The sequence below is a fragment of the Sminthopsis crassicaudata genome, chromosome 2, assembly GCF_048593235.1.
Source record: "Sminthopsis crassicaudata isolate SCR6 chromosome 2, ASM4859323v1, whole genome shotgun sequence".
NCBI lineage: Eukaryota > Metazoa > Chordata > Mammalia > Dasyuromorphia > Dasyuridae > Sminthopsis > Sminthopsis crassicaudata.
Window position 1 is genome coordinate 396,868,630 of NC_133618.1, and position 24,757 is coordinate 396,893,386.

The following is a 24,757-nucleotide window of genomic DNA, read 5'->3' on the forward strand; positions in this document are numbered from 1 at the left end:
AGAGAGAGAGATAAAGAGAGAATGCTTCAATCTGTATTCAAATACAATCAGTTTCTTCTCTGGGTATGGATAGGATTTTTCATCTTAAGCTCTTCAGAATAGTTTTAGATGATTGAACTGCTGAGAATAGCAAAGTCATTTACAGCTGGTAATCCCAGAACATTGCTATTACTTTGTATACAGTAAATTTCACTTTGTTCATATTTCAGGCCTTTTGTGTTTTTGAGAGCATTCTGCTCATTTTCCAGAGAATGATAATATTCCACCACAAACACATATCTCAGTTTATTGAGCTATTCCCCAATTGATGGGCATCCCCTCAATTTCCAATTTTTTTGCTCTGAGAAGAGAGTTGCTATGAATGTACATACAGGTCATTTTCCTTTTTTTCCCCTCCAAATCTCTTTTGGTATTCATGCCTAATAGTAGTGGTGTTAGGTCAAAGAATATGAATGAATGCCCTTTGGACACAGATCATATCTTTTGATCATTTATCAACTGAGCTCTCTCTTTTTTTTTAAAGTTACGAATTCCCCCTTTAAAAATTCAACCAACTCTTTTGCTTCAATTTATACAATGATCATCTAGTAGAGAAAATCTTCTCAATTAACCCCTGGAAGTTTCTTTTTCTTTCATTATAGAATCATAATTAAAGCTAGAAGTTTTAGTCTAAATGCTTCATTTTATGGCTAAGAAAACTGAGGCCAAAAAGTTGAAGTAGATTCTCAGGATTATACAAACAGTAGCCAGGATTTAAACCCTCTTTCTTCTATACCACCTTTTTTCATCTACTTCCTTCCCAATTTTATCTTAGGTTATGTTATAGTTTAAAGTGTTGCTAACTCACTTTTCTGATAAAAAATTCCCTTATTCTTAGGATACTGGGCAGGGGAGGAAGTGGAGGAAGAAGAAGGATATCTCATTTCAGGAACTTTTAAAAATTATCTTCTATTTTATTCCAGGTTATGTGAACATAATTGACAGATGACAAGGGAATGTGGTTTTAGTGAAACCTCAATTAACCAAAATTTAGGGATAAGGAAAGAAGTCTAATTTATTTGGTTAGCTGTGATTTAAGAAGAAGACTTATTGCATCTTATGGTAAATATATATATATATATAAACTCTGCTCATTTATTTTCCTGCCTTAAAAATAGCTTGGTATGGAAGAAGAAGAGGGAAGGAAAGTAGGAAGGGTTATAAAATCAGAACTTTCTGCCATGATAAAGGATCTTATGAGCTTCAAGTTGATTATTCTGGATAAAATTGTTATGCAAGATTGTGGTTATAGGAGGTACAGGAAATTGAGCTTAATATATATTAAATTTACCCTCAGGACATCCCATATAAAGTGATTTTTTAAAAATTCTATTTTCCATTTAATCAGGCCTTTTCATAGAAACCCAAAAAATATAGTTTGGAAAAAAAAATGTTTATTTTTGCAATGCAGTTCTTGTCTTGTCCGAATGTAGATAATGAAAACTGGCGAATCTCATGATTTAAGAGATGAAATATTTGAGATACAAGAAAATTCCAACTTTTTAAAGGAAATTCAGTTTTACCAGGCTTTTTTCCCCTTCAAGTGAACCATTGTCCAACATAAATGTTTACTCTTTCCAGTTTTCTGAAGTTTTCAACCTTGTATTGATCAGATAGAATTTGTGCTATCAGTGTTAGATACCCATCAACAATTTCAGAATTAAGAAACAAAACGGGCTTCAAAAATCAGTCTTCCCTAAGAATATGAGGCCCTTCTCCCCAATTCTTTCTGCATCTTCCACATCACTGACTGGCTAGACAAGCTGAAGATTAAAACAATTGTTTGAAGAGATGAGAGGTTCTAGGATTCTCCCTTGATTTCAGAAATGATCATCTTGGTTCCAAGGAAGCTACGCTCCCCACCCGTCAAAGGGGGGGGGTGCCTAATAAAAACCTCAAGTCTTTGGTAATAGGGAATGGCATTATCAGGAGAGAGCCTGAATTTGACCGTCTAAGCTACTCCCTAAGGCAAGTAGGGAAGAGCACTAATAGTATCTTAATTATGCCTTTTGTTGTCCTAACGTAGATTTCTTTTGCAGACCCCTAGTTGAATATCTAACTGAATTCCTTGCATTGACAAAATCATCATGACCCCACAATTACTGCAACCAAACAGAAGGCAAAGTTATGTCAACCCATGAGGTTATTTTCCCCCAAAAGAACCTACACCTGCCCCCCATTTCTTTGCATGTTCATGACCCACCTTATGACAAAGTTCCTTGCCTGCCTTATGACATCTTTCTTTTTGTTGTAACTAACTCCTAGCTTGCCCCCCTTGTTATAGCATCTTTTCTCCTTGTTATGAAGGGTTTTGCTAAGAAACTTAACCCTAGTCTTTCCCCTTGTTAATGGCTAACACTCTCCTTTGGAACTTTAGCTGGCCAATAAAAGGTATAATAATAAAATCTTTGTCTCGATTTGGAGATGATCTAAACCTATAAATTTTTTTTGAGATATCTCAACACTGGCCTGTAACCCCAATTCATTTTGGATTCCAACTCCAATTCCCCATTTGGTGCACCATGTGGAAAGATCCTAGAACCCAAATGTATTTTGAGGAAATCAACATTTCTGCACCCCACAGCCCATCAGCTCCACAACGCTCTCCTGACCCTCTTGCTTTGCCTATGTCTCAGAGGTATGAAGCTTGCTGCTGTCACTGAGAGAAGGCGAAGCAACTACTTCTAGCTGAGATCTTACTTTCTGGTGTGAAGGGGGCGGGGGAAGGAAAGGGAAAGGTAACTGCTTGGCCCCTGAACCCTTTTGACTTAAGGCCAGGTGGTGTGAATTGTGCGAAGAACAGTCATTGGGAATTTTCCAATTACTGCCAAAGCTTCCACTTTAGCTTTCTTTGAGGGCAGAGACTGGGATTTACTTCCTCTCCTTCAACCCAGCTCTGCCAACTCCTTTCAAACTGTTATTCCTATCCTTTTGGCCCCAGCCTCCTTTTCCCTGCTCCATACCACCATCACTGTGGTTTTAGAGGAAACCCTGGGGGACCAGGTAGAGCAAATAAGCAAGAGAGAGGCCAGAAGGAGATGGAGATGAGGAGTATCACCAGGGTAAGTAAAAGGCTACTATGAGGTGTGGGAGGGTGAAGAAATCCCTGTACAATAAGGAGCAACAGGCATCTGAGAGGCTCTAAAGAGAAGCTGTGATGGAAGAGCTGGTGCTGGTGGCTAATGACAGCAAAGACCATCTATCAGCCACAGGGAAGGGACCTTGGGCAATCAAGAGTGGTCACAGAAGTTTGGGCAGCATTTGGTGGAAAGGGAAGTAAAGCATCTGGAAAACTCAGGGACTAATAAGGTGGAAGCAGCTCAAAGGGAGAAGAAAATGGATCTGAGATGGCATAGACCTGGCTCTGTATACTCATGGTACCAAGTGTAATTTGGGCATTAGAGGGTCCAGAGCAATTTCAACAGAAAGCCAAAAGGGAAATGAGATGGCTGCAGGAAAGGGGTCAGATGATCCAGGATTTGGTAGCATCGGAGATCAGGGAGCAGGAATCAGAAACCATTATAAGAGCCTCAGCAACCCCTCTTCACTTTCCCAGCTTCTACCAACCCCACTGGCCATTTCCTCACTCTGATACAGCTCCAGGATCACTCTGGGCCTATTTCCTAAGTTCCATCATTTCTTTCATGGTTTCCTACCTTGAATACTTTGGGGCATCTTAGGGTGCAAGAAAGGTGACTGAAGAGAGGAAAAGTCAATAAAGTCAATATTAAAAAAATAAATAAATTAGCACTTTGAACTAAATAACAGACTAGCCTACCTGTGCTATTTCTACCACCATGTCTCAAATAATTCTTAAATTAAATTAAAATTCTAACATAATTCTGTCTCCACTACCCTGAAGTAATTCTAGCACAAGTGCACTAGATTCAGGCAAAGTGTACTTTAGCAGTCTTATAGTCTTTTGCTAGGACATTTAAGTGGTGCAAGGAGTATAGTGCCAGGCCTGAATTCAGGAAAACTCATCTTGGTGAATTCAAATCTGGTCTCAGCACTTACTAACTTTGTGAACTTGTTTGCCTCAGCTTTCTCATCTGTAAAATGAAATAGAGAAGTAAATGGCAAACCATCCCAATATCTTTGCTAAGAAAACCCCAAATTGGGACCTGAGTAGGGCATAGTCTTAAAAAAAATTACCAACAGTTTTTTAGTGCTAATTTATTGTACCAGTGATTTTTAAAGTGAATATTCTAGACTTTGAGTTCTCCTTTTTCCATTCACTTTTCCCTTCCCAAATTTTACACAATGCTATGTGATAATAACAAAAAGTTCACACTATGTAGATGGCTTTGGAGAGTGAGAAATAATTGGTTCTTTTTGGGATCCAATACACTACAAGTAGTAAATACTCTAGAAGTTGTTCTTCACAGAAGATTCTTTGCTTATCTGCTCAACAAAGTACCAAAAAATCCTTCCTGAATCATTTTCTCTATCCTTTGGCTTGGGCTGGCAAACTTATCTAGGCCAGAATTGTTTAATGGACTTGGGATGCCAAAAACACAAGCAAAGCACCAGTTCTTTTGTCTAAGGACATCTCGAGCTGCCTCTGTAGTCTCAAGACAAATACAGTTTCTTTTCTCCTCAGCCATTTCAAATCCATTGACCCAACAACCTAGAGGCTGGCTGAAGATAGAATCGGTTCTGGTTAGCACTCTAGTCCACCAGCTGTTTTCACTTCAGCCTTTCCTCATAGAAGCTAATGACCAGCTGGGGCCACATGATATTGGCTTTCTTGGCAGGAACAAGGTCAGTTTTATCACTGTTTTTCCATTTCACCAGGAACTTCAATTCTTCATTGGTTTTATCTACATCAATAATCTTCTCTGCCTCCAAATTTGGGGCCAGATCTTGTGGCTTCTCTTCCTTCCTTTTTGGTTTGCTCCCCTCTCTCATGCTTCTGTTACACAAGTTAGCTTTGCCTCTGCCTTCCTTGAATTCACAGGCCATTTTCTGGGATTCTAAGAATTTCTCAATGAGGTCAGGGAACTCTATATTTTCCCTTGGTTCCCAAGAACATTCCTCCTCCTTGAAACCTTTCCACTTTACCAGGTATTGTACTTGATTCCTCACCAGCCGCTGATCAAGGATTTTTTCTGGCCCATATTCATCTATCATATTTTGCAGTTCTTCCACTCTCTTTTTAATTTTCTTTTTTGCCATTGTGTCCAAGAGGGTTCTGGTATGAAAACTGATACCTGTCAGTCACACCAATGTGCATTTATGAAGCACCTACTACATATATCAGTCTCTACATGCAGAGCTGGACAACCTCACTGTCATTTTTTTTCCTTTTAAGCTCTTTTTCTTATAATCAATAAATTGTTTGACTCCTTGTTCTGTAAACTGAATAAAAGAAAGAATTAGTTGATGATACTGGTCATTTTGGTTTAAGTCAAGGTTTTGTCATATCTATTTCAGAATTGACCTTAAATCAGAATACTAATCTTCTAGTCCCAGCCATAACACTTTTCCTACCTTGTGATCTTTATTATTAACTCTTTGATAATTAATTTGATAATTTACTCTTGTGAACCTTAGTTTCCTCATCTGTGAAGTGGAGCGAACATCTGCTCTCAAACATAATAAGGTTGTACATAAGATAAGTTTACAGTTAGAAAGGACCTTGTCTAATATAATCACCTCATTTCCCAAAAGAGGAAACAAAATTCCAAAAAGACTGACTTTCCCAGGGGAAAATAGTAAGCTTCAGAGAAAAGGTTCCCAGATACCAGCAAATGCTGCCTTTCAAGCAATTGCAAATGACCAAACACTGTCCAAGTATTAAACATAACAATATATTTTTAACTATCACTTCATTCTGAAATTAATTTCATCATCTTACCGCACTAGGCCACCCATAGTTACCTTAAGCAGATGGGCCCTTCATACAGGTTCAAAACGCATCTCTCCTCAGGGAAATGAAATTGTTCTTTATAAAATTCAGGTAATTAGAATAGGTCCCTGAACACCAGTGCTTTCTTAAGCAGGTGTTATTGAAAGGAAAAATAACTTTTGTTCTTAGCTACCTATTAGAGTTTTTTACATAATCCAGCAAACAGCCAGCACCCTGCCTGGGATGTTCTCTATAAATATAAATCAAGGATTAAAAACAATCAGGCTTAGCGAGTGCCTTGAATTCTAGTCTAAATAAAGTCCTTATGCCTACCTTTTTGGACAGCAGTCATGGACTGCTAACTCAGCCTGAGCAGGCAGCTTAAATGCATTATGGAATGGTTACTCCCTCCTCAAGCCTCTTTCCCAGTTGGCTTTCTCTAATTATGATCAAGCTTGCAGCTGCAGAAACTACCTCTGGGTATTTTCCACATCAGCTGTCTCCACCAATATCAAGGATCCATCTGTGCTTTTGGTAATTGAAAGAACAAGCAGCCTTGAAATGGAAAAGGAAATCTGTACCCATGGATTGGGCTTGAATTGTGAACACAGCCACTGCAGCAGGCCAGTAATATAGAAGAGTAAGTCTACAGAAAGAGTCAAGCAAAATGTGTTTAACAGAAGCAAGTTCTATAATTCAAGAATTCAGAAAACTATGACGTTTATTAGCCACTTACTGTGTACTCAGTCTTTTACTCAACATTGGGAATACAAAAGTAGACATGATATAGACCCTACTTCCAAGGAGTTTTTAGCCTAATTAGTGGGAGAGGAAGGAGGAAAATACAAAGTGAACAAATATCTAGGCAATTTGTAAGAAACATTTAAGGAGGAAAAGGTCCTTCTTTGGGAATAAGGAATGGTTTCACACACATATATATATAATACAAACACAGAGAACCTTTTCCAGTTCTCAGAATTTCTGATTTATTTTCTTATCTCTTTGTACCTCAATTCTGTTCAGTGCAGGGAGCCTCTGATGGCTAACTGGGTGGCAAGGCATCCTACAGCACCAATGCCTTCAAGAACAATTCAGATAAAATAAAAGCCTAAAATGAATAACAGGCTGCAGGTTTTAAGGATGGAGGAAGTTCCTACTTTAATGATCAGAATGATTTCCACTTATACCCAGACACCATTTTGGAGAGACAGGAACCAGGTATATCTTCCCAGAGAGCATGAACCCTTGCTTGCTAAAGATAATGCTGGGAATTTAGAGTGAAGTTTATCACTGCCTGGAACTTGGACGCCAGAAATCAGGGAAAACAGACAACCTTTTTACCAGAGGGTGCAGAAGGGGCAGAAGATCAATTGGACTTTCTACCTTTCTATGTCTCGCTTTCTAGAGAAAGAGTCAGACTGAGTGCAATTACTCAGCCTAGTCAAGGCTGACTCACATTTCATCCTGGTCAAGACCTACTCTTCTACCGTCTGAATCATAAGTTGCCATTTCCCATCTTAGGAGTGCCCCAGACTGACCCTGCTTATGTATGTCTGAAACAAGTTAATATTGTTCAAGGTCCACTAAAAAAAACAACAAACACATAAATTCTGTATTTACTTGCATAGGGTGCTATTTGAGATAGCATTTGGGGAGGAGTCCCTTTTACCGTCAGAGTATATGCCTTGGAAAAAAATATTTTATAATGTTTGTGATAATATCCCCTTTTTCCCTGTTTATTAGATATAGCATTCCCAGAGGGAGCTGCCTCCTGAGATTGTGAACAAAATAATAATAGCCAGATAGTCTCTAGAGAGGCTTCAGAAATATCACTCTATAGTAGATATATTGCTGGTAATGAATAAAATAATTCTCTATGCTCTTCCCATCCAAATGCCAGAAGAAATGCAGAGAGAGATAAATACAATTAATCTTCTCATGAACAATATCTTTAAAGTCTGTCATCTCTGGGACCAAGCAAGATTTTAAATTTTTGCAGGTTTTAGGCACATAGGTCAGATGCTGTGATCTGAATTAGTCACTCTAGCAAGTGTTATCAAATAACTATTGTAGGGTAGTGATTGAGAAAGAGATCTGGCCTCCAAATCAAGAAGACTGGAATTAAAGACTTATCTCTGACATTTACTGGGCGTTCCTGGATAAGCCACTTGATCTGTTGGAGTCCTAAGTCACCTTTAAAGCTATAAATTATTGCAAAGCAGATACTGATCTATATCAGTAGAGTCTTAAAGAAAAAGGTAAAATCATAGCAATGCTCCCAGAAAACTGATCCTAAGAGGCAGCCTGACACAGTGCATACAGGTCTAGATTTAGTATCCAAAAAAACTTGGATTCAAGTTCTGCCTCTGGCAAATACAGTATATCTATGGGTAGAGAAGTCAAGTTTCTAAACACAAGAAGTTTCTTAAGAGCCTCATGAATTGCATTGGTAGGGGCAGCTAGCTGGTGTAGTGGATAGAGTGCTGGCCCTGTCAGGAACACCTGAGTTCAAATCCAGCTTCAGACACTTAACAATTACTAGCTGTGTAACTCTGGGCAACTCACGTAAACATAATTTACTCACAAAAAATGAATGCATTGGTAGAGGGATTTCCCACGTTGTGAATTCCTCCAGGCTAATACAATCATCTCTGTTTCTCTATATTTTTCTTCACTCTTCATCCTTCCTCTTTCTCCCTTTCTTTGTCTTTTCCCCTTCTTTCCCTCTCTCCTTTTCTCCCTCTCTTTTTCAGATGTATCAGAATTGCACAATAGTTTACATACTTATTACAATATTATTTTGTCTACCACCTATAATTTATACAAATTGTACAAGTGTATGAAAAGTATAATGAACTTTAGAGTGTATAGTACTTGCATGTATATTGTAAGTGCTTACTTTTCCTTAAAGGGCATATGATGTTGTCAATGTGGGTTCTCTTTCCACTAATGTAAATCAACTTAATGGATGATGTGCAGGAGTTACTGTCGTTAAAAAGACATCATCAACTTTGTCTCCTTGGTGAAGAACACCTCTAAATCTGTCAAGGATGCACCCATACTGACCACAATATTTTATTAAATATTTCCCAACTCCATTTTAATGTGGTTTAGACTACACTAGGGAATACTGTTCTCTTGTAGCTGATTTGATACCTGTCCTTTATTACTTTTAATATCTCACTGTTCTAATTATTATTATTCTTTTTATATTTATTCCATACATATTCCCAATTCAACTGTATGCTCCTTGGGATAAGGGATTGCTTCACTCTTTTTAATGTATAGCTACAATACCTAAAATAATGTCAGGCACATAGCAGACACTAGTATGGATGAGATCTGGCAATATACATAATCTTCCATTCTGCCTTTTTAAAACTAATTTTCACTTGATTTTGTTATTATGTATACATTTTGAAAATCAATGTTTCAATATTTGTGATATCCACTGAAACTATGGTTATAATGAAATAACCCTCTAATTATTTAATTCTTTCTATTAAATTGTTATCCTCTATCAAAATAATTTTCCTTAAGTGGGAATTTTATAATTATTTTTTTAACAGTTTCTTCTGGTTTGTTTGGATTTGGGTTTTTTTCCAACAGAATCATAGAATTTGAGAATTGGAAGGAACCTCAGAAGCTAACTAATCCAATATACACACAAAATGAGTCCCCACTATGACAAATCTAACAATAGATTGTCCAGAGTCTGTTTTTCCACTACATGCATTGGTTTCACATACATTTTTTTTTATTGTCTTTAGAGGAAAAATCCTTCTATTCCTCTAGTTTTTAAAAATGCAAACTCCTGTTTTTAAAAAAATACAAGAAGTATGGGTGTTATATTTTACCAAAGCTATTTTCAGTATCTATTGATATTATCATATGATTTTTATGTTATTTGGGAGTTCTTTTTCTTGATGATGTGTTACACCAATTTTTTAGGGTTGACTTCTATAGAATTCAGATTATCTTTGATCAAATGTGGAACCATCTCTGAAAACAACCATACCACATCATCCTAATTTCTTTGAAGTTTTGGAAGCCTCTAAAAGAGTTGATCTTGGAAATTTCATTCAGCAAGATGAGAAGTTACCCCTGCTGCAATGAAAAAAATCTAAATTCAATTTCTTCACTTAAATGAAGATACAGTGAATTTAAACAACCTCTTACTGACTCTCTTGGGATCTCTTAGCACATGAGTTGACATTTCCTTCAAGGCATCTGAGAACTTGCTATGAATACTCCTAGCTCATACTCTGAGAAATCTTGATTTGTCTTCCTGACATTTTAGCACATAGAATTATTTTTGCCTGTTATACTCCTCCACAAATCCCAGTGAAACCCTTTGGTCAAGATCAAAATTAGCCCTATGTAAACTAACTATTGTTAGTGAAAATATACTCATGAGGATAGAAAAAAATTATTTCTATCATCGTCCCATACCTACTATTTACCAGAACTAATCTTAAATATTCAAAATTTCAATATAAGCCCAGAATTTTTTTTTGTCATGTAAACCACACTGATCAGTTAGTTATTGTAATTATCTTTAGAAGGATTAAGATATTACAAAATAGCTATTTTTAACAGGGAAACTGATCTGCTTAATTAACACAGCTATTATACATTGATACTCTCCTTTAGGGACATAATACCACCAAGTATGTTGTCCTTTTCATTCATGCCATCTCCAGTTTGTTGTTAGTGAGTTATTTTCAGTTGTGTCCAAGTCTTCTGATCTCAGACACTTAGTAGCAGTGTAATCCTGGGCAAGTCATTAACCTGCATGCCTCAGTTTCCTCATCAGGCCATAGGCAAAATTGGCAAGTAATTTGGGCCTCTTTATATATCTTCCCTTATTTTCCCTCAATTTTTTATTTTTGCCAAGACATATAATTCCATCAGTGGAATAGGTTAGGTTCACGGGACAAGATAGGGAACAAAAATAGCAATCTAATGTTTGACAAACCCAAAGATCCCAACTTCTGTGATAAGAATTCATTATTTGACAAAAACTGTTGGGAAAACTGGAAATTAGTATGGCAGAAACTAGGCATGGACCCGCATTTAACACCACATACTAAGATAAGATCAAAAGGGGTCCATGATTTAGCAATAAAGAACGAGATCATAAATAAAATAGAGGAACATAGGATAGTTTACCTCTCAGACTTGTGGAGGAGGAAGGAATTTGTGACCAAAGGAGAACTAGAGACCATTATTGATCACAAAATAGAAAATTTCGATTACATCAAATTAAAAAGGTTTTGTACAAACAAAACTAATGCAAACGAGAATAGAAGGGAAGGAACAAATTGGGAAAACATTTTTACAGTAAAAGGTTCTGATAAAGGCCTCATCTCCAAAATATACAGAGAATTGACTCTAATTTATAAGAAATCAAGCCATTCTCCAATTGATAAATGGTCAAAGGATATGAACAGACAATTTTCAGATGATGAAATTGAAACTATTTCCACTCATATGAAAGAGTGTTCCAAATCACTATTGATCAGAGAAATGCAAATTAAGACAACTCTGAGATACCACTACACACCTGTCAGATTGGCTAAGATGACAGGAACAAATAATGGCGAATATTGGAGGGGATGTGGGAAAACTGGGACACTGATACATTGTTGGTGGAGTTGTGAAAGAATCCAGCCATTCTGGAGAGCAATCTGGAATTATGCCCAAAAAGTTATCAAACTGTGCATATCCTTTGATCCAGCAGTGCTACTACTGGGCTTATATCCCAAAGAAATACTAAAGAGCGGAAAGAGACATATATGTGCCAAAATGTTTGTGGCTGCCCTCTTTGTAGTGGCCAGAAACTGGAAAATGAATGGATGCCCATCAATTGGAGAATGGTTGGGTAAATTATGGTGTATGAATGTTATGGAATATTATTTTTCTGTAAGAAATGACCAACAGGAGGAATACAGAGAGGCTTGGAGAGACTTACATCAACTGATGCTAAGTGAAACGAGTAGGGGACCAGGGGATCATTATACACTTCAACAATGCTACTGTATGAGGATGTATTCTGATGAAAGGGGATATATTCAACATAGAGAAGAGCTAATCCAATTCAAATTGATCAATGATGGACAGAATCAGCTACACCCAGAAAAGGAATACTGGGAAATGAGTGTAAACTGTTAGCATTTTTTGTTTTTCTCCCCAGGTTATTTTTACTTTCTGAATCCAATTCTTCCTTTGCAACAACAACAACAACAACAACAAAATTCAGTTCTGCACATATATATTATATCTAGGATATACTATAACATATTTAATATGTATGGGACTGCCTGCCATCTAGGGGAGGGGGTGAAGGGAAGGAGGGGAAAATTCAGAACAGAAGGAAGTGCAAGGGATAATGTTGTAAAAATTACCCATGCATATGTACTGTCAAAAATGTTATAATTATAAAATAAATAAAAAAGGCATATAATTCCTTCTGCCCCTTTAAGTTTATATGTTTTATTATTGCATTTTAAAGCTAGAAGAAACCTTTCAGATTCAACACCATCATTTAGTAGGTTGGAAAGCTGAGATCTAAAGAGGAGGTGCTAAAGGTCTTAGGGATAAATGATGACTGACTTGGAACTAAGAACTCAGTTCTCCTTAATTTCACTCTAGAGTTCTTTCTGCTATACCTTTCAGTCTCTCCAATTCAGGGATTCTTAATCATTTGGAGGTTTCCCTTGGTCCCTGCATATATGTTCTAAGAAAAGAACTACACCTTAAAAAGATTCCTTTTAATGCTCTAGTGCATAAATTGTACAGACTCAGTTCTGGAAGTCAACAAAAATAAAACATCTGGAATGAGTCCATCTTAATCACATAGACCAGAAGTGTCAAATATGTAGCAGGTGGCCTTAGAGTTGAACCAGATAAAAATTAGAGAATATTTGATAAAATTTTAAAAATACAGTAGGACAAAGATAATATTAATATGGGGTTTTCTAAGTCAATCTGTGGCACAAAAAAGGCTTATGTATGACTAAAGGGCCCCCATTTCTTTTTGAGTTTGACACCACTGATCTAGACATATTCCCTAAGCAATATGTGACTTAAATATAATAGATAAAATAATTATAAATAAACAAAATAAAATAATAAAATAATATAACAGTGGGATTTATTCATAAGTGAGATACAATAAAAAGAGTCCATACTTGTATCAGAAAACCAAGGTTCAAATTCCATCTCTTGCTCACTGCCTAGGTGACTCAGGGCACTTACTTGACCTCTTTCATCTCAGCTCTCTCATCTATAAAATGAGGGGGCTGAAGGATTCAACCTCTAAATTTCCTTTCACTCCTAAATTCATGAGTTTATGAATATGTCTTGTACGAACCAAGGCCAGTCTTCTGGAAACAAATATTACTTTGTACCATATTATTTGAGTTTAAAGGATATAGCTTGCCTTTCTGTTAACAATCAACAAACTAATTTTTTTTTCAAACAACAAATTTTGCATAAAGTTTTTGGAGGAAAATAATGCTACATCAAAAGTGATTTAATGAATTAATTTTTCTGTAAAAACCAAACATTACACATGGGGGAAAGCAGCATAAATGGCCTAGCAAAGACTGATGTATTCTCAAATGTTTAATTCCTTAATATTTATGTAGCAATTTATCATGCTTTCACAATTATTATGAGAAGGAATTTCATGAAAAGGATACTAGATTTTGTTAGGACCACAGAATCATATATTTAAAGGTGCAAAGGATCTTTAACAAATACTTCTTTTCCCTCATGTGACAACTGAAGAAATGACAGAAGCCAAGTGTCTTACTTAAAGTCTTACAAATAGCAGGGAGTAGTCAGGAGAGTTAGGGTTAGGGTTGGGCCTGAATTCAAGAGGACCCGAGTTCAAATTTGGTCTCAGACACTTAACACTTCCTTACTGTGTGATCCTGGGCAAGTCACTTAATCCCAGCCTCAGGAAAAAAAAAAAAAAAGAATTTGAACTCAGAGCATCCTAATCCAAATCCCTTACTCTTTCCACTGTACCATATTGCCTCCTAAAATTATAAGAACCTTGTTCCTGGCTCTGCTACACATTAATTGTGTGACCTTTAGTAAATTGTTTAATCTCTAAAATTAAGAAGTTGGACTAAATAATCTTTGAGCTCTAAACATAGGATGCCATGTACTCTAAATGGAAAAATAGCATTAGATGTTCTTAAGTTTTCTACCAACTTTAAATTCTACTTTCTCAGGTACATCTCACCATGAACTTTGGGTTATGGCTAGATAAGAGTGCTCCTATTTTACAGGTGAGGAAACAGATGCTTGAAGAGGTTAAGTGATTTACAGTTACATTGCTGGTGACAAAGGCAGAAGTGAAAGCTTGCTATATCCATACCTAGCATACCCAGAAAACATAGTTACTAACAGAATAAAATGTATATGACACTACATAGTTTGTGATGAAAATTTTCTATCCAAACAGTTCTAATCTTTCCAGGACATGTTTAGTCCTAGATCAAGATGCTCTTTTCTAACAATTCTAACAAGTAGCTACTTGGTGGTTTGTGAAGACATTTAACTTATGTTTGTGGATATGCTGTTCTAGGTACTCCTTCCAAGATGAGGAAGACATGTTTATGGTGGTAGACCTTCTATTGGGTGGCGATCTGCGTTATCACCTGCAGCAGAATGTCCGCTTCCAAGAAGACACTGTGAAGCTCTTCATCTGTGAGCTATCCATGGCACTGGACTACCTTCAGAGTCAACGCATCATCCATAGGTGAGTTGTGGGCATTGGTTCTGGGACTTATTTCAGGAAGATGATATTCAGGGTTGTGAGGATATGAGAACTGAGTCTGAAAATCAATTAAGAAGCCACAGGCTATCTGATTTTGCTGAGACACTACTCTGTGCTCAGCAACTCTATTATCCTAGATGGCTTTCTACTGTGGCTTAACAATGTCGATGAATGCCACTGGCAGGCCTAAGGAACAAAGAAAGAAGAAGTTTTTAAAAAAGGAAAAAAGGAAAAATATACAGAGTAGAAAAAATAAAAGTTTTTTTTTTAATTTGGAAAACTAAAAATTGAAAATTATTCTAAAATTATAGTCAGCATTTTAAAAGAGATAGAAAAATGGACGTTAGGGGAGGGGAAGAAAGAGGAGAAAGAGAGAGAAAAAAAGAGGAAAAGAGAGAGAGAGGTTTTTTTACATTTTACAAAACAATTTTCAAAGTTTTAGAAAACAGTTTAATTTGTATTTCATTTTGATAAAGAAAAAAGAAAACAAAGAAAAAATAATAGAGGAAGGGTACAAATGGAGAGAAAAAATTAAGTTTTAAAAATACCATTTATGAGTTATTCTCAAACAAAAATTTAATCTGTATTTCATGTTGTGTGAGATAAAGACCACTACTCAAATAAATCAAGGAGATTTCTCAAGGTAAAAGCAGAAAGGAATTTTATTGGGATCTCAAAGGGCAACTCCCTCCCAATAAGCAGTTATACAAGAAAAGGTGGGGCATAATTAACAGAAAAGAATTATATATGGGTCCTGATTATTCAGGACAAATGACCTCACATTCAAAGTCATAAATGAGGAAAAACTTCAAACTCAACCCCATCTTTAGAATTACTAAATTACCTTATATGGGAGTTTCAGTGCCACGGTAGCCCCAATTTATTCTCACAAAGAAATATGACCCCACACATTGTTAATCTGGTCCTGGGACACAGCAGACCTCCACTCAGTCTTTAGAACACTGCTTCCATCTTGTGAGACAGCTTTCACAGTTTACTTCATTCAATTCCCCCTTCTCTTTCATCAGTTGGAAGCTTCTCACATCAAAGTTTATACATTTCTTCAACTTCCTGATGGACTTTATTTTCAAGGCCTTGACCTGAGAGCACATACATAATAGTAACAATTCCACCTTAAGCCAGACTCAGGAATAATTAGGTGGTTTCTTAGTTAAAAGAATACTACTGGGACATTGAGTCAGAAGGATCCCACCTTAAGCAGAGGCCAAGGTCGTCCTCATAACTCATGCCCACATACTAACTTCTACCTGTTAACAATTCAGGATCACATTCTTCTGAGTAGCTTGTAGTATATTTCTTTCAGATAATGGATCACTGGCTTAATGATGTATCAGATAAGCATACCTGAATTTAAAACTTCAAATATATCTGCTATAGTCCCAAGAGATGTTATCTCTAATAGCAAAGATCATCAATCAAAGCTTCAGGTGACTTTAGCTCTCAAAAATCACATATCCTACATAGACATTAACTGTGACCTTACATTAATAACAGTAAGAGATTCACCCTAGAAAATTTACAGCTTACCTTTCATATCCAAGTAGCTTTAAGTTCAACATTACACAAATTGTTTTGCTTTTAAAATGTTTAGTGCATATTGGCTATAACAGAAACATGTTCAAAAGGAGGAAGGCAAAAACTATTATTCTCAGAATCCCTTTAAATAATGGGTACAACTTTAAGATGACTCCATACAACCAATTAAAGCTAATACAGAATATAGAATATCCTAATTTCACATAAAAGAACCTTATCAGAATTAACATTAATAATTTCTTCATTCTAAAAAAAAAGTTAATTCAACTTCCTCCACTTGAGTTGTTTCTTTAAACTTCTTTTGGAAATTTGGACCCAGGTGTCCAGCTACAGGTCTTTGGTCCAATGGCTGTCTCACTCTCTATCCCAGAAGTTCTGGGGAGGAGGCCCATGTCAAAGACATAGGGGCACCAGCACAAACCCCAGAAAAATTCTGTCAGGGACACCTCCCTAGCCAAGGCAGATTCTACAAACCTGAAAAGCTTGGAAAAACCTAGAGAGAGCAGTTTGGATTTTTAAAAATTCTTCAACAATTTCCCTCAGAAGGCTTTTAGTCATGTAAATTAGGCCTACTTAAAAACTCATTAGACCAACTCAACTTAGCTGATAGTGACAAGCAACTTAAACGTTATTCTCAAAAACCACAGAATCTGCTAAAATGTTTTTAATAGTTCTATAACTTAACTATTTCTGCAGACTCAAATTGGCCAGTTCTGGTACCACAAAAATGTCGTTTTTCATTTCATTCATTTTTTTAAGGTAGCACACTGATTTTCCATTTTCCCAAAAGTTCTTAAATTCTCTAATCCCTTTCAATCTATGCACTTCTCATTCATACATTCTTAAACTTTCTCACTAACCTTAAAGATAATAACAGTTAAAAATCTTATCTTTCCAACTTAGTCAGATCTTTTCCAAACTAGCTACAAAGGCTGACTCAACTCTCACTCAGCTTGCTAACTTTTAACACAGAATACAGAATACAAAGCAGACATATATACAGAAATCACAGACACACAGAAATCTATTTTACATACAGATTTAAGTTGGACATACTTAATTAGCCCTCGGAGTGTCCTCCCCATACAGAGCAATAATATTTAATCATTTTGATTTTTGCCCTTCTAACTTCCCAAGGGACTATCTTTTCCCAGGAGGGAGGCTTTTGGCTGAAGTCTTCCCATTTTGAATGTTGGGTGATGAGACTTTTCAAAATCAAGTGCGCTTAGATCCCAGTCTGCCACCCCCAAAGAAGCTAAGGATTAGCTAAGGATCTAATAATATCAATAAGTCATTTATCTAGCATTATACCTACATTCTCATTTGATCCTTGCAGCAGACCTATGGGGTAAGGAGTACAATTATTATTATTATCTCATTTTTACAAATAAGGAGCCTGGGGACTTGAGATATTAAAAAAATTATCCATTACGTGACAGCTATTAAGTGTCTAAAATGGAATCCACACCCACTTCTCAGGCTGACTGCAGAATCAATTGTTGTTATTTGTCCTTCATTCTCAAAGACCATGACAGCAGGGAGGTGATGCCATAACAAGCAAGTGAGTTGCAAAGTCACCAGCCTCACTTTCTCCTCCAGAGCCATCTGGATCCAGTGGCAAGATATAAATCAGCATGAAAGAAGATTCATCCTGAGGGGGAGACCTTGGTCTTTTTATGCTAAGGTCTTTTCCAGCTGACAGTTTGACTAAAGTAATGCCCATTCAGTGTTTAAGGCTAGATTAGAAATAAAGCCAAAAAATGGCCTCTTCCCAATTAAAAAAAAAATAAATCATTCAGAAGGGAAGACCTTCAGGGTTTCTGTCCAAAGTAAAAACAATTTCTCTTTACAGTTACCATGAACCAACCTGAACCCAAACAATGACCAAGTGGGGCTTAGGGTGGGCCCTATTGTTGGCTAGTCAGTGAGAGCAGAGCCAAAACCACACACTACTCCTAAAATGTACTGAGATGAATACATCATGCTGAAAATAATCAGCGGCTACATCATTAAATAAAAGAAGTCTATAAACATGAAGTTTTTGCTTTGATCACCTAGCATTGGGTGGGAAAGCATATGAGTACAATTTCTTTATCTCTTGTGGCCACCATTTTTCCTTTTAGCAATTGTAAATCTATGGCTTGACTACTTAAATAAAGTCAACAAAGGGCTGAGAATGCTGAAATGAGTCCATATTATCATTTCTAGTTCACACTGATTGTATTACCATACAGAAAGCCCTAGCCCTAAGAAATGGAGACTTGTACATTGGCTAAGTTAATCAGGACCAAAATGGGACTGAAAAAAGGCAACACTATATGATAGATGTAGGAAACTGAGGCAGAGAGGATATTAAACAATTTAACCCACAATCATACCGTGAATAGTGAGTCAGTTCTCAAATCGAGGCCTCCTGACTCACTAATTAACCAATTCTCTTTCCACTATTCTTCATTACTTTTCACCTTGAGGAATAGGAAATTTCATACTTGGTATTATCACAACAGCTAAATCAACCCCCTGAAACTAACATCACCTAAAACCTGACCTCTTGTTCTAGCCATGTTTCTTCTGAATAGCAGTAGCTGGTTGAAAAACATTCTTTTTGTCAGAAAGGTCCTTTTAATCTCATAGATTTTACCCCCTCTGTCTTTTCTCTCATTCATCATTGCAAGAAAATTGCCAACTACCTTCTGGAGTTTTGGTTGCTGACAATGTAGAAATCAGGAAGGACAAACCATTATGTGAAGCTGGCAGTGCCTCAAAACATCTTTTAATTTTTTTCCCTTTTCTTTATAACATAACCTGTTTTCATTTAAGTTTTATGCACATTCTCTCTCTTTTTCTTTCCCTCTTTCTCTTCCTCTCCCCTCTTTTCCCCCCCTTCTTTCCACTCTCAAACCCCAACTTTTCATTATCTTCACTTCTTTCAAATCACATCAAATATTTCTTGAATGTTTACTATGTGCCGTGCATTATGTTCAATGATGGGGCACAGAGTTAATGAGGGCAATGACTGGTACTGCTCTGGAGGAGTCTATCTCTCTAGACAGAGATATCTATAGATATCTAAATATCTATTTATATAGCTATATGTATGAACCTATATATCTACATACCAGACTTGGTTTCATTCTGTCCCTTTTTATCCCCTTTCTTTCACATATCCCCAATACCAGGCTCTGAATGGGTCAGAATGAGAGCCCATTTTCGAGCCTTTGACTGGCCGTTCCCCACCACTGTAATTCTCTGTGCCTTCACTTTGGTTACACTGGCCAGTTTTAAGGGTTTCCTTCAAATCTCAACTCGGATCCCATCTTTTCTGCAGGAGGCCTTTTCTGGTGTCCGATCTTCATCTCCCCACATTTATCTTGCATATATCTCATTATTCACATGTTCTCTCCTCCATTTCTTTTTGAGGGAAGGTACTATTTCTGCCTTTCTTTATATTTATGGTTCTTATCAGAGTGCCTGACTTAAAAACTATTCATTGATTGCAGAAACAGAAGAGTGTTTTAAATCTTCATCCCTTCTCCATTCCTCTTTCTATCAAAACTGTTGTTAATTTTCTATTCATTTGTATTGAACTTCCTTCCAATGAAATACTTCATTCCACTGAGGAGAGATTCTGTGAATCAGGTAAATAAAAGGACTATGTCTATGACCCCTGTTCTCAAAGAGCTTATATTGCCATTCAATTAGAAGTAGGTTTCATTATCTGTGTATTTAATAAGTTGACCTGGATGGATCAAAAGGAATGTAGCACTCACTAAACTATACAAGAATGCATGTGAGTTATATACTGAACTAAAAAAAATCACACATTTTTCTAATTTCTTTTTATTATTATTATTATTACATCCATCCATTAAAATCAGATAGGAACTATCTTTAATCTGCTTTAGGCTTCCAGTGTTGTGGACCACCTGTTTAACATCTCTGTTACAGGGATTCTGAAAACCAAGAAATCAATTACAATTGAGGGAGTAGTAAAGTTGGCATGTCATGGTAGAAAAAGGTTTGAGAATCAGAAGGCTTGGTATTTTATCCCATTTCTACCTCTTCCTGGCTGTATGACCCTGGTCTAATAATTTTATTTCTTTGAAATTCAGTTTCTTCATCTTTACATAAGGCAACACTCAATAATATTGAGCCAAATCCAGATCTTTTCTTTCTTTAACATTTTCTGAAGACTATGGTGAAGGATGATAACCAAAAACTTCTGAATTTTTTGTCAGTTACATATTCTTTTGAAATTCTTGTTCTTGTTTCTTATTTCAAGTTACTCATTAAGTCAACACATTTCAAGGTTGTTCTTCAGTAAGTGTTGAAGGACATCATAAATTTCCAATGTTTCCACCTGGACTTTCCCTTTTTTTTTTTTTAACTTCAATTCAACTAAGGAAAATGAAAAATTTAGAAAAAGCCTTTATTTGTTCACCAAAAAAAAAAAAAAAGAAAGAAAGAAAGAAAAAGAAAATCCTTAAGAAAATAAAACTAATTATAATCACTCCCTTGAGATAATGATTTTTGAGAAACTAATTACCACAGTTAAACACAAATGGACAAATTTCTATTAATGTCTTCATGTCCAATTTTGAGAAATTCAATGAGTAATTTGGGTATATGGGACAAACTGTCAAACAGTATTAAGTTACCTTGTATCAATATTATATCAAAATAGATATTTGTTACTTCCTTCCTTTCCAAACAACATTAGACAGTAATAAAGTTGTAACTTTTTGTTTTTTCAAATCTTGTATGAACAATAAAATTTTATTAGGCAATTTATGCAAATAATCGTAACAGGCAACAACACAGTAGAAAGTTTTCTTGAATTTGAAATAAAAATGAAAAAGAAATAAAACTAGAAAGTTTGCAGAAATATACATAGTAACTTTTTTTAAAAGAGAAAGTTTTCTGCTTTTTTATATCACCCTTCCCCTTTCTCCCCAGCAGCAATAAGATTATGTTCATGATGTTGTCATATTAACTCTGTCTAGATTTTCTGAATGACACAAACAATTCCTCCTTCTAAATGAGAAGAGTAATAGACCTCCATTCTCTTTCCCATGAGGCTCTTGGAAGAATTCTGACATGGGTAGCCACTGGAAAGTTATTTCACCATACTTCAGAAGAAACTTTTATAGGGACCCCAAAACCTTGAAATGATATATTTCAATGTTTGAGCTTTAGCTGTGGGAGAGGATAAGGAATAGAACTCCCAGGATGGAAAACTTCCTCTCCAAAAAGAGGAATCAGCATTCTCTACAACTTATAATTGCCCATGCAAATTAGCATCTTCTCAAGGAATTGTGAAGAGTACTGAGAGTTGAGTATATGGACTTGATTGTCTAGAAAGAGCCTATTGTTGCAGGATTGGTTAATTAATTAACTGAGTTCTAATTTGTTATTTTAGAAGGATGGATGATTATTAGTTAACTTAATATAAGGTACTCTATATCCTTTCTCATTTCCCCTTTGGATATTGGGTTCCTTTATTTTTCCCAACCTAGAAGTGCAGCAATCACTTTCAGGCCATACTCTTCTACTGATTGGCACAGAAGCTTTGGCAGCCTGAGGACCCTCTGCTCCTAGGGTCATATAAATTCAGGTCTTCTTGGCTTCAAGTGTAGTGTTTTATTTACTATGTCATGCTGCCTTGGCAGTGGAAAGCAGGCAAAACTGAAAAGGAAAAAACAACAACAGCCTTCTCTGTATTATGTCATCAGATTTGTTTTGTTTTCCTTTTAAATGAGGGTTGAAAAAAATCAATGTCTGATCTCATGTTTGCCTCTAAATACTAAGCAGACCCATTTTTTTAGCTGCTTTTTCTGTGGCATAATTTTATTCTTCCTATTTTTATACACATGAGACTAGTCCTAGTGGAGAATAAAACAAATTACTTTTAGCATAGAAAGAACATAGCTGCATCATTTTCCCCATGTTTTTGCTGTTTGTGGTCCTATCCCCTAAGACATCTACCTACTGTGCTCAAGTTATATACAGAAAAAAGCTAAGCAGAAATGGGATGATGTCATCTCCTGAACAACTATCAACAAATTCATTAGTCTGACTCACATTTAGACTCTTTTTCCCATTTAACTGAGGTCACTTTTTTCCTGTTAAAGTCATTTTTGTCTATCAATGAAAATTTATGTGTTGAAGATTCACTAGGCAGGTCTATGAACAAATTCTATGTTCTTGAATTTCTAACTAATACATCTTTTTTAATGACAAATTAATAATTCTTGAGAATGTCTAATACCTCTAATTTTTGCTACGGGAGGCTATGTCTTGGATTGACTGAGCTCTGAATTCTGAATTTCAGACTAAAGGTCTGATCTGTCATCAATATGGTGAGTCCCCAGGAGCAAAGACCTAGCAGGCTGCCAAAGCTTCTATGCCAATCAGCAGTAAAGGAGAATGGCTGCTGTACTTCCACCCTGGGTAAATTAAGGAGATCCAATCTTCAAAGGGGGAAGAGAGAGAGAATACACAATGCTTTATCTTAAGCTAACAAATAATTATCCATTATCATAAAATAACACATTAAGTCCCAGTTAATTAATGTGCTAATCCTTAAAAAATTCTTTATAGACAATTAATTTTCCATATTATCTTTTTTAAATGGTAATTTTAATCATTGTTGATGGCTCTTGTGCTCACTTCTATCTTCTGCTTTCAGATTTGTGCTTTAGGAACTCTTTTTTGGCAACTATGTGGATGGGGTTTGGGTTTGGAGACAAGAAAACCTGAGTTTGATTCTGCTTCAAACACTTAGAAGCTATAATAATGGACACATCATTTCACTACTCTCTGCTTTCCTTTCCTCATCTAAAAATAATAATAATAGAACCTAATTCCCAAGCTTGTTTTGAGGATCAAAGGAGCTATTTATTAAGCAATTTATAAATCTTAAAATAATAAAGTTAGACATTACTGCCCAACTTTATTATTTTAAGATTTATAAAGTATATAAGGTTTATAAGACTCATCTTAAGGGAAAAGTTCCTAACACTCAGAACTATCCAAAAGTAGAAGCAGCTGTCTTGGGAGATAGTGAGTTCTCTATAATTAGATATCTACAAAAAGAGTCAGTAAGCCAACTTGCATTTATAGGAGGCTTTGTACCATGTAGTATGTAAGTACAGAGATGTCAAAGCTGTTGTTGAATGTTCTCTTGTTAACTATAAGCTGGACTATATACTCCTCCAAAATCCATGAAACACTAAAATTATGTGATCATTGTGTATGTGGTGTCGGGAAATGGAAAGTGCAAAAATCAGGTTCTTTTAGCTAATTCATAAACTATGTTTGATCCACTGCCCTGTTTAATTGGGCATTCTCCCTTCAAAAGAATTGTGTGAATATCCCTTTTTGTTTATTATTTAGAAAAGCATTTTCTTCTATTAGTTTTTTTTTAAGTTTTTGTGTTGTTTCCTTTTGTTTTTGGTAAGTCTTGTTTTCTATAAGTGGACCACAGACAGACCTGGCAAATTTTCTCTTTCTAATTTCTCTACCCAAAGAGAGCTATGTTACACTGAGAAACAAAATGGTAGGTAATAATGAGGGTATTAGGTTGATGCATTTCCATTCTGCACCTGTTCTCAAGCTACCAAATAATGAATGAGGATAAATTACACCTCTGAAAAGGAAAAAAAAAAACCCAGCCTTCTGTGTATTATGCCATCAGGTTTGTTTTGTTTTCTTTTTAAATGAAGTTTGAAACATCCATTTTCACCCAAGGCTACCTACATGTTTAGGTTCAGGAGTCAGTGCAAATTAATTAAATCATACTGTTCTTTAGATCATTTTAGTAAGAATGGGAAGTTTTGTGGATGCAAGGGCTTTTGACTATTTCAAATAAAATCTTATCCACTATTTTGGAGACTGCCATGGTACAGTAAAAAAAACAAGTGAATGTGGGTTTAAATCTTGGCTCTGTACAACCTTCATGTGTAATATTGAAGAGGGTAATTAGCCTTTCTAGGCCTTGGTTTCTTCACCTGTAAAATGAAGGGATTAGATTAGATTACACATAACATCCTTTAGAGTTTTAAATCTATGATCCTATTTATTTTGCAAGAAAGTTTAAACTATATTTTTTAACCAAATAAATTAGCTAGATTAATATTGGGGAGGTGGGGGGAATGACAGGGAGGGAAGGGCTCTATGGGTTTATAGAATGTTAGAGCGCTATTAGGGTTAAGATGCCAGGAAGAAGGAAGACAATGGTGCATTGAAAATACAACCAGGAAGGTGCTAGCAAATATTTAACAACTCAGAAAAAAAATTATGTGCAACAGCTTTTAAAGTTTAATCTGCATTATTAACATTTTCTCCATCACTTTCTTAAGTCTAGACAACCTATAAAACAATAAATGAAGCCCTGATTTGTGGAGTTTCCTGATTTCTGGGATATAAATTCTCACTCTTAAAATTAACAATTGGCTCTCAGGAGCTGGCCTGAGCTTATTCCAATACACCCCTTGAAAATATGCAACATTCTTGCA

The 24,757-nt window shown here is 36.0% G+C and overlaps 1 protein-coding gene across 1 annotated transcript in view; it reads left to right on the forward strand.

The window, feature by feature from the left end:
• STK32A (serine/threonine kinase 32A) overlaps positions 1-24,757 on the forward strand; it is a 138,593-nt gene that overhangs the window by 53,549 nt on the left and 60,287 nt on the right. Inside the window, exon 5 of the mRNA XM_074291746.1 lies at positions 14,493-14,666. Coding sequence (XP_074147847.1) covers positions 14,493-14,666 — 174 coding nt within the window. The remainder of the gene's footprint in view (positions 1-14,492; positions 14,667-24,757) is intronic.